Source organism: Dasypus novemcinctus, chromosome 15 (genome assembly GCF_030445035.2).
Source record: "Dasypus novemcinctus isolate mDasNov1 chromosome 15, mDasNov1.1.hap2, whole genome shotgun sequence".
Taxonomy (NCBI): Eukaryota; Metazoa; Chordata; class Mammalia; order Cingulata; family Dasypodidae; genus Dasypus; species Dasypus novemcinctus.
The window spans coordinates 27,031,122-27,048,108 of NC_080687.1; the positions used below are offsets into that span (position 1 = coordinate 27,031,122).

At 38.7% G+C, this 16,987-nt stretch overlaps 1 protein-coding gene across 3 annotated transcripts in view; it reads left to right on the forward strand.

Moving 5' to 3' along the window:
- The window catches only part of NALF1 (NALCN channel auxiliary factor 1), a 687,255-nt gene that overhangs the window by 643,374 nt on the left and 26,894 nt on the right, over positions 1-16,987 (forward strand). For all 3 annotated transcript variants that reach the window (XR_011645808.1, XM_004471204.5, XM_071208209.1), the window contains exon 2: positions 133-304. Coding sequence is in view for 2 of the 3 variants with exons in the window: in XM_004471204.5 (XP_004471261.2) it covers positions 133-304 (172 nt within the window). In the remaining variant the exon portion in view is untranslated. The remainder of the gene's footprint in view (positions 1-132; positions 305-16,987) is intronic.

The following is a 16,987-nucleotide window of genomic DNA, read 5'->3' on the forward strand; positions in this document are numbered from 1 at the left end:
GCTCTCCCGAAATGAGAGTTTTCTTATAATCCATTTGAAACTACAGCATGCTTCCCACAGTACAGCATGTCCTTTCAGTAGAGACAGAACTGTTATCATCCCTCCATATTTTTGATTCTTCTTTTCTTTCAGATTGTCTACAAAGCCTGGCTCTGTTCCCAGTATTTTGAAGTCACACAGTTTAACTGCAGAAAGACAATTCCTTGCAAGCAATACTGTTTGGAGGTCCAGACAAGGTGTCCATTTATATTGCCCGACAATGATGAAGTCATCTACGGAGGACTGTCCAGTTTCATCTGTACAGGTACAGTGCAGGGCAGGGTTTTGTCAACCAGTAGCTCATTGTTGTTTTTCTTTCTTATATGATGTTTGTTTGCTTTGTTTTTTTCCTCCCACTGATATAACCTTGAAGATACAGCTGGTAGTTTTCCATGCTTTCATTATTAGAATCACTGGAAGCACCTCTACCCTCATCTAGAAATGCTTCAGCTGCTAGGCCACATTACCTACAGTATACCTGCAAGCGCAGTAATGAAGTTTGTAAAAGGATAATTCTGAGGGCAAAATGTTAGCGATCATTAGATACTTAAAGTTGACTTGGAGTTGGTTGGGTTTTACCTGCATTATCTTTATATTACATGAAAACAAATGATGTGATGAGTCCATAAAATTATATGTCTTCTTTGAAATAAAAAAGTTTACAGCTCTGCATCTATTTTCTGAAAATTTCATGTTGCTTTAACTAGCAAGAGCATAAAGAAATGTTTGTCTAAGTTATGTGTGTTTGTGTGTGTATTAGAGCCATACTACAGGGCCGATACAATTCTATTTTATATATACTATTAATACTGTTTACTTCCTATAGCAAACAACTCAGACTGGGCAAAACACCAATATCAATTCTCTATTTTCTGGATTTTGATAAGCATCACATAGTCACAGAACAAGATGTAAAAACTTAGATTAGTCTGTATTTTTAAAATTAATGATGAGTAGCTACTTTTCACAGGGTGGTAGAATAATCAGAGTTGTTACTACATTCTCTTTTAATAAAAATCGTTGTACAGTATCCTTGTCACTATATGACTGGGATTATAGCATGTTTAGCTTTAAACTACTAAGGGTAAAAAAAAATCTATTTTAACTATAGAAAACTACAAAACTATTTAAATGAAAGTAGAGATAGAGAAACATGAAAATCTTCTTGTTTTAGACATTATGAAGTCCCTTTACAAAAGAGTACCCTATTGAGATGATCAGCCTGAGAATTTATCCAGTCATTTCTAGATTGCTTATTTACATACCTATCCAATAGCCATACTTGAGTGCCTTTGGCTCTGCTTCTAAGTCTAGGTGGTAAGTTATTGACATACTCCCTTGATGTTCTCCCCTAAGAACTGGATAAAAATTTCATATGCTGCCCAACGTTGTGGAAGAACAGGAAGTTAGGAGACATGGACTTTAGTTCTCTTTCTACTGCATATTCTCTCTGAGCCACACTTTCTGCATTAGTAAATTAGTAATAGAAATCCCCCTATGCAGGTTTGCCATCAGGATTACAGATGCAGAAGCCCAGAGTGCATCATCAATGAGCAACAGCCATTGTACACAAGAAATATGAAAAGTAAAATGAGTTACCAATCACTTTTGGTTATTCCACTAATTTGATGCTTAATTTTTCATATAGCAACTCTCTGCTGATGAGAGAGAGAGGAGTGGGGAGATTTGGGAATGGAAGAAAGGGAATGAGAGGGGAGGGGAGGAAGGAAATCAACATCCTCTTCCTTTGAATTTGTGCAAAAACTCACCAGACACAGACCATTAATTTATCTAGGCTTTTACTTTCAAAAATATGACCTTCAGGATATGGCCTTCATCTCTTTACTTTGGGGTCAACAAAGTGGTCATGCTATTAAGACTAAAGAAGAACTTGTAGAATTTTATGTAAAGGTTGCCTGTTTGTGCATTCACCTGCACAGTACATTTGCCTTGAGAAGCTCAGCAGTTCTCATTAAGTTGTCAGCAAAGGAAAAGAAACAACAACAACAACACAAAAACAAAGGTAAGGTGAGGTATTTGTCTTTCTCTATCCCCTACCTTTACATATGGATAAATCTGATATATAGGTTTCAATATATATCTTCTTTTTCAATACACTTTTAAGGCCACCAAAATGCTAAAGATGACATTTAATCTCTTTCTGTACAACATGAGAAGAGAGTCCACCTTATTTTTTGTTGTTGTTTTGATTTTTATAAAAACTGCTCTTTCATTGTTATAGCTATGCCATTAAAGAAAAGAGCCAGCAAGTGAGAAAAGAGGGCTTTGTTATGTGGCCCAGAGAAAAACACTTTCTTTGTTTAATACCTTCAAGGATAATCTCATCACTGGATGTTTGGGAACGGTGTTAGTTTGTCAAGGCTGCTATGATAAATACCATACAATGGATTGGCTTAAACAATGAGAATTTATTGCCTCTCAGTTTTAGAGATGAGCAGTCCAAAATAAAAATATCACCCTGCCCTGCTTTCTACCTGAGTCTGCAGCATTCTTTTGAAGGCTTTCTGGCAATCCTCTACCACATGGCCATCTGTTCCCCCTGTCTCCTCTTCTCGTTCCTTGCTTTTCCAATTTCGTTTGCCTATGAAGACCTCAGCCATATTGGATTAGAGCCCACTCTCATTCAGTTTGATCACTCATTAGCTAATAACATCTTTAAACGTCCTGTTTACAAATGGATTCACACCCACAAGACTGGGATTTTTATGAGTGACATGATTCAGTCAACAGGAGCCTTCTTTCACCACTATTCATTGAGTTCCTGATCCATTTATTACTAACCTCCTCAAAATTGCAGAATAAATCCCAAAAGCATCTTATCATGAAGTTTTATGAAATTATTTGATGAAAAAGATACTAACTTTCAGATACATTCTCTTTTCTACTGTGTGACACAGGCCTCTTTGAAGAATCACCATCTATCTTGATAACCAGCAGCTGACATTTTGCACTTGAGGTCATAGATGACAGGTATAGGTTTTGCTGAGGAGTCTGAACAAGAGAACTCTTGTACTGATGTTAGGAGTTCATACTGCTAACGAGGGTCCCAAACACGGGCTCCATACTAGTCTCTACCTTAGAAGTTGGCATGGAGAACAGTTCCAAGGTGACTGCTGTTTAAACCTATGGACCTGGGTGGCTGTCATGCTTCCAGGAAAACTAGTAAGAGAGAGAGATATATAAGACATAAGGTCTCAGTTTTTAGAAGCATATGCTTATAGGTGGACATGAAAATTTAAGCCAGTCATTCAAATAACTCACATTTTTGAGTTTCGAGTGAATATGAGCCTCCCAGGTGTCTATATATTTTGAACAAAATGCCTTCTGTGCTTACAAGACTAAATATAGTAGAGAAATGGGAGCACTCTTACCAGTTTCATAGTTGGCTGCAGATAACCTAAGACCACCTGGGATGGTAGGCTCAGAGCAACTCATATGCTCACAAGTAAGTTCAAGATTTATCAGACTCCTTCCTCATTGAATTATGCACAATGACAATCATTAAACGTGGTGCTTTTAAAAAGAGTTAACCAACTAGGGTGGTCTTAATCATGCCTCCAGGAAGTCTTTTTTATTAAAATTTAATAAACGACTTTATTTCCATTCTTTTACTGAAAAAGACAATCGCGTATCATCAAGATTTGAAGGAAAAGATAGAGTTTCCTTCAAGTTCAACAAACATAATTATATTACTCTTTGGAAATGCATTCAATTTGCAACTTCTGGAAGAAGAGAAGATCTCTTGTAAGATGCTATTGGGGCTCTTCACTTTTTTGTTATGTCAACCTCTGCAAGTATTAAACACATAACTGCATAAGGTCCGTTGCCAGGGGCTGACTAAGTGGGATCAATTTGGTTCAAGGTGTTTCTTTTTAGTGACAAACTGTTGCTGTGGTGATCACCTTTCCTTAAAGTCCTTTGCATCCAAGTTTTTAGAGATATGGGATTATATGCCCCCAGCTTCTTCCCCCCCATATCTTTCATTAGATGTATGCTGATACTTAGGATTCCTGTCATCCACAAAGAATGAATGTCAGCCATTTGGAAGTTTCAGAAAAGATAAATATCCTCTCAGTAGTCAGGAGTTATTTATAATTTGGCTAATAGTTATTAAATATTCCATGCATAGTTCCTATATGATGCATACATTACCCATATCCTGAATTTGAATGGTCTAATTTATATTTTTTGATTGTCTGTTACTTTATGAATCTATGATCCTTCGTAAGCCAACCACTTGTTTGAAAAAGGAAAATATCTGAGATGCACGCCTATTACTCTGTGATTAAGGATATTACAGAAGGTCATGAGCAAATGTTCTGACCAGAAACCTGGATGACAAGAAAAGCATCTCCCTGTATGTTTAATTCTGAGTCTGCTGTAAGCGATAAAGGAAAAATACTTTAACTGATCTAGATCCCTCTTGGTTTTCCTATTAGAGAATAGAACTGACACATTACTGAGGGAGTGTTTGAAAAAATTAATTAGGGAGAATTCTGAAGTGCTGTTAGTTTAAACCTGTCATTAAATGTTAGGCATTATTGAGCTCAAAGTTTTCAAAGTAGGTTCTGTTTTCAAGCTTAGTTCACATAATGTGTTGCTATTTTAGATATTCATTTTCTTCATCTTTAAAGTGAGTGGGTGGGACTTGTTCTTGGATTCTATGATGTCAACTCATCTTTGTGATAATTATGTGGGTTTCCTTCTCCATATTCCCTCGTCTTATTCTAGAGTCCCATGGAGAAATCCTATAATGCTTAACTATAATAGTGAACCAAAATTCAGAAAACAGAGTATGTATGCTCTGGTACTATGGTAACAAACGTTATGAAAATTACTCTTTGATAGACAAATAAAATAAACTAGGCATGTTTTGCTAATGTATTTTTCATAGAGAATTGATTGGGAGAAAAAATATGAAAGTTGGTCTGCTGGATTTTACTGACAATAGAGATAAAATATATTTTGAGAATATATGCAAATTCTGTATTCCGTTTTTTTTTTTTTTAAGCAGTGACAGGAATAAGGTTATGTTTCTATCTCTTGGGAAAATACCGTGGGCTGCTGTTGTTACTTACCTTGACAGGCCTGATTATGATGCGTGATGGAGAATGCGAGACCCCTTGTGGCAATGCTGTGGTACTACAGACCATGGGGAAGGAAAGGTTACTGCCTGCAGGCAAGAAAAGTAAATATTCCAATGAGAGGAAAAGATGGGAGAAAATACCTTGACATGTATATTAATCCATTGGAAAGGACTTTTTAAAATATTTTTTCTCATAGTCACTTGTGAGAGTTCACAACTGTGAAAGAAACATTTCCAAAATCCAGTTCTGACATTACTACTGTAAGAAGTTGATAAAGATTTTAAAAAGACATGAAAGATTTTCTCATTAATGGAGCATTTTAGTAGAAAAACCTGTTTCCCATAGATTTAAACTTGTACATATACGCCCTTTTCAGGGTCTATATTTTCCCGGTGTATGAATTTGGTTCAGCAGTTAATGAATGAACAGTTATTTTTTTCTGATAAAAGAATCATGACAGACAACTTTAATTAGAGCATCATTTGAGGTTGCACAAAATATTTTTAGTGAATATTTCAAAAGCTCCGGCCAAAATCAAAATGTGGTGGGAGATAATATTGCCAGAATAAAGAAAAATGAAAATAAGTTGAAAAATTAAGTAAAATCTACTACCTTTGTATGTGAGACTCCATCTATGACTAAAACAATCTACCTTCTGAATTCTTATCAAATTCATATCTTTAGATTTGAATTCAGAGCATTAATACTTAAGATTGCTTTCCTTGACTTCTACCTCCATATGCATTCGTGATAGTTCAAGTTTGCTTTTGACAATGTTACATAATGGAGAGAAAGAGCATTGGAATAGAAATTAAGATAACTGGATTCTGCCAGAACCAATGAATTTTTGAAAGTCTCCTCTACTATAAGGTTTCAGTTTCTTCATCTCTAACAGTGAGTACTCAGCCTCCATGAATACGGAGTTCACAGGGTCATTGAGAGTCGAATCCCAGTTAGATGAGAGTCGAATCCCAGTTCACCGTGGCAGGACTTGTGGATGAAGAAGATGCCATACCTTTAGAGGACAAGAGAGGTTTCAGACTTGACTCTGTGTGTAGTTGGGTGGCCTAGGGGGAGAAAGACATCTGGCCTAAACTCATCCAGGATGATCCTTGCTAGAGAGCCTGGAAGAGTTGTGAATAAATTCCTCTGTCTCCAGATCGGCTGATAAAGTTGATGGCATCTTTCACAATCCTGCTCATATAGATAAGCGTTGGGGAAATTTGAACATAATTCAAGTTCTCTTTCTGCTTTTCATCTCTATACTTTGCCTGATCCAAGAGGAGATATGAAAGGAATTGGAGCAGGGAGAGTTGAGAAAACTGCCTGGAGTGTTTCCATGGACAGGGGCTGCATGTGCCTGGGTTATAGAAGTACAAGACTGAGAACTGTCGGCCTTGATCTCGGCGAGCCCCCAGATTGCCAGTTCCAGGGAGCCATGGAGGGGTGAGCCAGCGGCCATTTACTGGCCTGTCACCATGTAAGTGAGCCCTGCAGGTTTGCAGTGCAGTACGCAAGTTAGCTGTCTTTTCTGATGCCACCTAGGGAGGATCTCATTGACATCTCCCCATGATTGCCTGCTAACCTTCCAGCAGAAGTGACACACACATCTGGCAAATGTGTTCAGTCCTCTCTGAACTCTCCAGGATAGAGGGCCACCCTTTGTTCAAGCCAGGACTCTTGAATGCTGTCCTAATAACAGGTAGTACACAGATGAGTTGTTTAGTTTGTGTTCACGTGGGGCATTGAAGTAAAATGTGTAGCCATTTTCCTTAGAGCAAGGACTGTTGAGAAACACACACTGTTATATATGCTCTCCTGCAGTATTTATATATCATAAATACTTCTCAGCATCAGGCGAGGATGAATTCTAATTCTGGAATTTCAGTTTAGGAAGGATAACCTTGGGGAAAGAGGGATCTCCCAAAATGAATGAAATATTATTCAGTGAAAATGTTTACTTGTTCTGCAATTAAGACATCTTTGCTAAGCATTTATCCCCACTTTAGGTGTTCTGGACACTGAACTGTTCAGGCAAGTGGCTATTATCTCAGCCAGATAGATACAATAGATTGGATAGATAGATAGATAGATAGATAGATAGATAGATAGATAGATAGATAGATAGATAGATGGACACAAAGATACATAAATAGATACAAAGATGATAGGCTCAGTCACTTTTAGAACAAACATGAATTATAGAAGTCATCTAATATGATTTTTTAAAAAAATAGGATTAAACAGAGACATCCCCCACAAAAACAAAAAACAACCTTGTTATTGCAGAAACTAGGAAAGATCCACACTTACTGGCTATTAGTCCAGAATCTGTATCACTAGTGGAATAAAAAACAACCACAGTCAGTCCGTCCTGCAGTTAGTCTGTAAGCCAGTGTTTCATTATTGTAATAGAGCTGTAGAATGTCATTAAAAAGGTTAAACTGAAGATCAGGCCCCAACTTGCAGTGTGCCCAGTGCAGTTTTGAATAGTTCATCTGATATGTCCTGATTAAATACCATCACATATCTCTTTAAAATGAAAGCTGTAAGTATTTTGTAACATAGACCATGCTCCTGGTTAAATAAAGAAAGGAGAACTTCTCTGGCTTGTTGTACCCTGGAAAATTTTATTTTTAGATGGCTAACCTTTTAAGTCAGTTTGGTTAGCAAGTTTGTTAGGTTGCACATGAATAAATTACTATAAAGACAAAGGACCAACTTTTCTAAAGTATTTGCACAAATAGTGTTCTTTATGCAAATGATTCTCCTCTAATCTGTGCTTGGTCACTTCTGAGTACTTACATCTTGTTCTTCTATCACCCAGGCACATAAATGTATGTTTATGTCCCATGAGGAAAGAATACATTAGATGAATTTTAAAATAGAAAGTATTTTTTTAAATTTTCCCTCAGTTTTGATGTCTTGTCTTTTTGGTGGTTTGGGTTTAAATTGGGGGATGGGATTTTCACTTTTAGTCATAAGTTCTAACTTATCAGATAATCATATTTAGTCTCTACAAAAGGAATACTAGAGCATGTTTTCAGTGTGTGGTTTTCTTCAAACTCAAAAAATTCATAGCAATATGAATAAAAAACGACTGTTTTGAAACAATTTTCATATTCTGCTGCATAATCTTTCTTTTAAGAGAGTAATCCAAATATTTATGTGCATATGCACACACACAGCCATATATCTCTCTGTCTATATATATATGATCTATTATATGTATTGTATATTATGATGGATTGGAAATGTTTGTATCCCAGAAAAGCAAGCTCTTAAAGTTAATCCACTCCTGTGGATGTGAGCCCATTGTAGGTAGGACCTTTTCATGAGGCTAGGTCACTTAAGATGTGACTGTGACCCACCTCAATCAGGATGGGTCTTAATCCTATTACTGGGGCCTTTTATAAATGGAATGAATTCAGACATGAGACAGAAAGCAGCACAGTGGTTATTGGGGGTAGGGATAAGTGGGAATGGGGAATTATTATTAAATGAGTATGAGTTTTGGTTTGGGAACAGTGATGAAAGTTATGCAGTATTGTCAATTTGCTTAATGCCAAAGAACTGTTCACTTAAAATGATTAAAAATGAGTTTTATGTTATGTATATTTTATCATAATTAAAACTAAATAAATGAATAGCTAAAAAATAAATAAATATTTAAATAAATAACTAAAAAATAAATAAGTATTTAAAGACAACTAATAACAAGTGTCAGCAAGGATGTGGAGAAACGGGAACACTCATACACTGTGAGTGGAAATGTAAAATGGTGCAGCCACTTTGGAAAACGGTCTGGAAGTTCCTCAAAAGAGTAAGTATAGAGTTACCATGCAATAGCAGTTCCACTCCTAGGTATGTACTCAAGAGAAATGAAAACATGTATCATGCAAAAACTTATACACGAATGTTCATAGAAGCATTATTCATAATAGCCAAAATATGGAAAACCCATATTCCACCATCTAATGAATGGATAAATAAAATGTGGTATATTTATATGATAGAATATTATTCAGTAATAAAAAGGAATGAAGTACTGATACATGCTACAGCATGGATGACACTTAAAAACATTGTGTTAAGTGAATGGCCATATGTTATTTTTTTCCATTTATATGAAATTCAACAATAGGCAACTCTAAAGAGACAGACAGTAGATTGGTAGTTGCCTAAAGCTGGGGTTAGTGAAGTTGGGGGGAAGTAGGAAGTGACTATTAATGTCTACAGGGTTTCTTTTCAGGGTGATGAAAATGTTCTAAAATTGATTGGGGTGATGGTTGTTGTATTAGTCTGTCAAAAGGCTGCCAATGTAAAGTACCAGAAATCTGCTGACTTTTATAAAAGCCATTTATTTGGGGTAAAAGCTTACAGTTACAGGGCCATACAAAGTTCAGCTCAAGATTGCTTTTTCACCAAAGTCAGTTGCCAAACGTGTTAAAGCAAGATGGTCACAGATCGTTGGATAATCTCTGCCTTCCACTCTGGGCTTTCTCTTCCCCTTGAGGCTTCATGGCCCCCACCTCTTGAGGTTTTGTGCTTAAGTGAAGTCCTCTCTCTCCTGCTTAGTGCCTGTTTGTTTCTGGTCCCCCTATATTTCGGTTGTTCTGCTTCTTTCCCAATCTCAGCTGTAAGTTTTTGAGAAAAATGTCTTCTCTCTTTCCAACTCCTCAGCTTGTTGAGGCATTTCCTCTCTGTCACGTGGCAAGATAAAAAATGACAGCGCTCTCTCTTCCTGTGTCTGTCTGTCTGTGTGAGTGTCCATTTATACCAGAACCAGCAAGGGGGCTGAGACTCAACCTGAGTTCATGCCCACTGATGCAGGCCAATCAAAAGCCCTAATCGTTTAAAGGTAATCTAATCAAAGACCCTGCAGCTAAATTTAATGCAATCAAAGGGTATCACACCCTGAGGAATAGATTAGTTTACAAACATAATCTTTATCTTTCTGGAATTCATAAAATCTCAAATTGTCACAGTTGCAAAATTCCATTAATTTACTAAAAACTACTGGATTGTACACTTTAAATTAGTATGGTATGTAATTTATGTCTCATGAAGCTGTTGTTTTAAAAAAGAAAAAAAAAGTCATTCAGAGACTTAAAATATAGACTTCACCAAAGACTATCACTAATAGTCCTTCCTTTATTGAACATTATTAGAGGGGAAAAAATCTTTTTTGGTGCTGACTTGCGGGAGCTTTGCCATAACTGTATAAGCAGACTTACTATTCAGTATTTCGTTGTATATGTGGGCTAGGAAAGCCCAAGAGAGCCCAATTTTAGTTAATTGGGAACAAGCATTGAAGGGAAATTAAATAACTCAAATCACAAGGGTAATAATTACCCCAAGTTAGGATCTGATTCTTATTGCATAACAAATTCTTGTTATATAAATTGAAAGATAGAATTCCATTCTGAACTGTAAGGAGCCTAAGACTGCTACTGCTGGTCTCTTCTAAGGTGTGATATATGTACATGCAAGTAGATAAAGTCAACATTTTTACCAAAAAAGATTAGATTCTAAAAACCAGTTTCAGTACTCACAGGCATCTTTTCTCTTGCAATATAATGTCTGCAATCTGTTTAACAGACATTTTCACTGCCTGAACGCTCATCCTAACCACTGTTCTCCAATGCACACTGCCAACTGTTCTTTGATTTCTTAGAGCTTTATAAATAGAATTGACAATTACTTTGTATATTCCTAGAACTATGTCACGTGACACACTAAAAACACTTGAATTAAAGCAGTTGATGCTAGACACACGCACAATTCTTAAAAAAATTTTACTTTTTTTGAATTGGTATTATGTTAATATAGCAAAAAATCCCAAAGATGTTAAATATTGAAAATTAACTCCTTTCCCACTCCAACTGGTAACCATGATTGCGGGTTACAGATTTATCATAATTATTAGTCAATCCCTACCTGGTAGCCATTTAGGTAATGTCAAATCTTCTGTTATTACATACAGTCTGTCAAGAAGTATTTGTACTGATGCATCATATACTACACATGTAAGTTTATCAGTAGGATAAATAAAGTACCAAGAAGTGAAAGTAGTATTGCTGGATCAGAGTCTATACATGTAGCATTTGGAAGATATTTACCATGCAGCACACTCTTAACACTATCATGCCATTTCCCTGATCCTGATGCCCTAATCGGAAAATCTCTAAACTCCTTATCGTGTCTTGATTTGACCCCAGTTGCCCTCCAGTTTCATTTATCATCACTTCCCCTTTGAAATTCAACACTTCAAAAGCATTCCAACATGTAAGGCTTCCTTGCCTCTTAAACTCTTCATTCAAAGCTTCACCTGGCTAATTCTTAGATATCTACCAGGTCACTCTCATCAGGAAGCCTTCCCTGATGCCCCAAGTCTGGGTCAGGAGCATATGTGTCTTATAACATTCTATGTTTCCTCTCTCATAGTACTTACTGATCAGCTATGCAATCTTGTGTTTACTTGTCTGTCTCAGGACAGGGACTTCTTTCAAGACCACATCCCCAGTCCCCAAATTAGTGCTTGACACATAGTTGTGTACAATAAGTACTGAATGCATGCATGAATGAATGAATGTAGATGAAGGACTCTCTAGTGGTTCCTGTCCTTTGAGGTAGAAGAGGCCCTCCAGGGTGGAAGTAGTAGCTTGAGGGAGGCAGGTGTGTATATGATATAACCTGCAGAGCCGACAGGACCATCTGCCTACAGAGCTCTGTCTGCCTGAGATATTATGAGGGATCACACAAAAGGGGGCCAACAGTTCAACACACTTTAACAAAATGTTCTCTCCCTTAGTAGGAAAAATCTGAATATTAGTCTTTCACTTTAAAGACATTTTGTCCTTATTTATCATTCCTCCTGACACATGCAGCATAAAGGCTAGATATGGAAACTGGTTCAGATCATCAAAACTCACCTTGAGTGTTCGGTGCACTCTGAATTACTTGGATTTTTAAAATGCTTAACAAACTACATATGTGACATATAATCTTATGGAATTTACATTTTAAACGGGTACCCAAAACTTTGCAGTACCTAGCAATTTTGGTGTAAAACAGATATGCTCAATATTGTTTGTTCAAGAGTAGAAAATGCCCAATATGAAGTATTCATACTTCAAAAATTTTAGAGAATTAGAAGACAAGAAGCAATAAAAAGGAATTATAAAGGCACTGAAAGAGCTCAGCAAAGAGGATTTAGGAGATGATAATAATGTAGGGAAAGGAAGAATGATGAAGATAATCTGTATTAACATAAGAGCTCTTATTTTTGATAAAATAAAATTGTTTTGTAAATTTCAGTAATCTCCTTTTGAAGAAGTTTAGAACTACCATCAATTTGCAGCACTATTCCAGGTTCTGTGTCCAATTTTTCATGGGTACAGTATTTTAGAAATGAGTCGGAAAATTCCTCATCTCAGAGAGCAAGGCAATCAGTGAGATTTTACTTGGGAAATCTGACCAAATAAAGCTTCTATCTCTAGACAAATTGCTTTCCATTTGGAAATGTGTTTGTTCTACCATTTGTAGGCTGATTTTATGGCTACTCTTGTGGTGTATGGAGGAAATAGGGACTAGTAGTATTACGTGACTGGTTTACTAAGCTCCTAGACAGCTTTCATATTCTAACTCTCAGGCCCAACACAAATAATGGTTTATATATCTGCTCATTTTTATTATCTCTTCCACAAAGAAGATAAGTGATTTCTCAACATATGGAGAAAATTCCATCAGGAAAATAACAAAGTTATGAAAAACCAATCAGCACATACATACACTCAAAAAAAAAGTGTGAACATTTAACTAGGAAAATCCTGTACATAAAGTCTTAGAATTTGGAAACTAAAAGGACCTAAGGTAATCTACTCTAGCAGGTGGGCTTCATTTGGGCTGCCATCAACACTCTGACATGGACTGTTAAGGAGAATTGTGAGGCGATGATAGGTGGGTACAGTGATCAATTAGAAATGTATGCCAGGAGTGCAGTAGTGGGTAGGGGCTTTCTCGACTCACATTTGTCCTATATAGTAGCTCAGCTTTTAAAGTTAGCAAGTAAGAAAAATGAAGAATGGATAATTATGTAGCTTTCCCAAGTGCACACAAAAGCCAGTAGTTTTCTCATTACAAGCTTGGCTCTAAAGTGGTTATAAACTATTTCCTTGCTTTTACGATGAAACACTTGCAACAAATAGGAAGAAATTTATAAGAATAAATGTAGTGAGTGCATATGTTTATATTCTTTAGCCTTTATAACATTTTATCCACCAATAAGTGTGTTCTGTCCCCATTCTTTTGAAGGATTTTCTCTTGTGTTGTTTTTACTCATTCAAGAAACATTTTCTAAACACCCATTGTACTTCTAACATGGTGTGGCAGTTTGAAATTATTTTATGAATCCCAAAAAAGAGAAAGATTATATTTGTGAACTAATCTATTCCTGTGGATGTGAGGCCGTTTCAAATGGACTACGTCAGTGAGGCGTGACTCAGGTTGAGGCACCTCCCTTTTGCTGCGTCTTATAAAAATGGAGATAGAGAGAGAGACACATATGAAAAGGGGGCCACCATACTTGATCCTGAAGTGTGAGAAAAAGGATTCCAGTTTCACTTACAGCTGAGCTGCCCAAGAGAGAAGCCCCGAGAGGATCTAATTGCTGAGGCCATATACCTGATGGCTTACAACTGAGCACCTGAGACTGATGAGGAGGCCCAGCAAGAGGCAACCCTATTCCTGGTTGCCCACAGCTGAGCTCCAGGAGATGGTAGATTCTGGAGAGGAAGGCGAAGACCTAGGCAGTGGTCACCCACCATATTGCTTTACCACATGGCAGCTGACTTAGGTAAGAAAGCATCCGCTGATGCTTGGATTTGGACATTTCATGGCCTTGGACATGTAAGCTTTCCCCAAATAAATTTCACATTATAAAAGCCAACCCATTTCTGGTACTTTGCATTGGCAGCCTTTGGCAAACTAAAGCACATGACCTTAAGAAATTACCACAAACTTAATGGCTTAAAACAACACAAATTTATTATCTCACAGTTCTTAAGTCAGAAGTTTGATATGGGTCTGACTGGGCTAAAATCAAGGTGTCCATAGACTGTGTTCTTTTCTCGGAGTGCTAGGGGAAACCAATTTTCTGATCATTCAGACAGTTGGAAGGCCCCCCATTTTCTTGCAGGCTGTGAACTGAGGGTCATTCTCAGCTTCAAGAGGCCTCCAACATTCCTTGGCTCAAGGACCTCCTACCCCATCTTCAAAGTCAGTAATGGTGGAGCAAGTCCATCTCTCTGACCCTCTCTTCTGCTTCCCTCTTCCAGTTTAAGAAATCATGTGATTAGATTGGGCTCACTTGGATAATCCAGGATGATCTCTATATTTTTAAGGTTATATGATTATTACCCTTAATCCCATATGCAAACTTAATTTCCTTTTGCCATGTAACCTAACATAGGCACAGGTTCCAGGGATTAGGACATGGACCTGTTGTAGTGTGTGTGTGTGGGGGGGGGCATTATTCTGCCTGTCACACCTTTTATGCACGAGGCATTATACTAGATGCTGGTAATAAAAAAGATGATCAATTGATGTGGTTCATAACTAAGAAATACCTGCCCATCTGAGGATAAACTAATTAAATAAATGCTAGACTAGAGACATTGCATGCAAAGTACTAAGAAAGTGCAGAGGATGAAGACACCGATTTACTCTATCTCTGTGACTTCTCTAGGAAGTAAAGAGGTCAGTTGTTATTATCACAGATTTACAGAAGTGAAAAGGGAAGTGCAAAGAGACTAAGTTTACCCAGGTTTAAACAGGTTATTTCTCAAAGAAAGAATACAATCCATAGTAAAGATGTAATTACTGGTCCCCAGGTTGCCTCATTTTTCACAGATGTCACTATCATTATTAGTATAATTACTACCAGCATTACTACTGGTTACTAATTTTGATTACTTAGTATGCAAGATGCAAGACAATCAGTCAAACATTTAAATACACCATCTCATTCATTTCTCATGATGTCTCTGTGAGGTAGGTTGCGGCGGCTTGCTCAGTCGGTAGAGGTGGGGTCTGGCTGCGGACGAGGGGTCGGTCCAGCTTTGGATGAGGGGTCGGTCCCGCTTGGGTCGAGGGGTCGGCCCACTTGGGACGAGGGGTTGGTCCGGCAGCAGACGAGGGGTCAGTCTCACAGGGGTTGTGCGGTTCGGCTGACGGGGTCGCCCAGCAAAGCCGGCGACGAAGGGGTCGCCCAGAGAAGCAGGCGACGAACTGGGGACAAGGGAGGCCAGGCCCTTGTCGGGGGCTCTCAGGACTGGAGGGCGCACGGCAGAAGAACTACCGCGGAGACAAGGTAAACACGCAAGTCCACTTTATTGAGGGAGAGGCAACAGTTTTATAGGGGCTGGGGAAGGCTGATTGGTCGAAGCCACGCCCTGTTCTGATTGGTTTCTGGAGAAAGGTCAGTGGGCGGTACTGGAAGGGGGAGGGGTGGTGATTAGGGATTGGCTGTTGCTGTTGCTGGGGGAAGTGGCAGGGCTTAGTGATTGGTGGCTGCTGTTGCTGGGGTAGAGGGCAGACTTGAGTTTCCCGCCCACGCCTGGCTGTTGCTGCTGTCGGGGGGAGGGAAAAGGGCAGACTGGATTTTTCCGCCCACGCCTGGCTGTTGCTGCTGTCGGGGGAGGGGAAAAGGGCAGACTGGAATCTTCCGCCCTGCGCCTGCGCAGGGAGAAAGAAGAAGAAGGGTGCCGCCCCACAGGCATCGTGTGGCGCCATCCGGGAGGAGGGGCGGCCGCGGAAGCATGGCTGCCGAGAAGGGGAGACCCGAGGGCACTCTGCGCCCATGCCGAGCTTCCTTCAGGGGTGGCGGTGGGCCCGACCAGCCACCCTATTATGGGGGCAGCGGCTTGGAATAGGCCTACCGCGGCTGCCGCCCCCCGCCAGGTCAGCAAACCACACTTCAGCCCGAGGTGTGACCGCAGTAGGTGTTATGGTGATAACTCTTGCAAGTGACAGAAACCTAATTAAAATGATCTTAAACCAAAAAGATAATTCATTGGCTCTTGTAACCAAAAAATCCAGGGATAAACATCATGGCATATTCATAGATAGATAGATAGATAGATAGATAGATAGATAGATAGATAGACAGATGGAGATATAGACATAAATAAAGATATTTATATTGATATATAGATACATACATAGATTAGATGTACATATAACTATAAATATATAGATATCTCTCTCTCAAGTTATAGCTCCAATTCTAGTTTTCACAATATTTCTCCCCATTTCTTGGCTGTACTTTTCTTCTTGGTAGTTTATTTCAAAAGCAGATGCAGGGAAAGCAGATGTCGCTCAACAGATAGAGAGTTCACCTATGGTATAGGAGGTCCAGGGTTTGACCCCAGGGCGTCCTGGCCTGTGTGGTGAGCTGGCCCACATGCAGTGCTGCCAAGCACAAGGAGTGCTGTGCCATGCAGGGGTGTTCCCCACATAAGGAGACCCCATGCACAAAGAGTGCACCCTGCAAGGAGAGCTGCCCCGTGCAAAAAGCGCAGCCTGCCCAGCAGTGGTGCCATACACACAGTGCTGACACAGCAAGAAGACACAACAATAAAGAGACATAGATTCCTGTGCTGCCTGATGAGAATGCAAGCAGACATAAAAGAACATACAGCAAATGGACACAAGAGAGCAGACAATGAGGGTGTGGGGGGATAATTAAAAAATATAAATCTTAAAAAAAAAAAGCAGATGCAGTATTATAACCTCTCAGTTTAGAAATTGCAGAAGAAAGAATTCACCTCATATCCAAT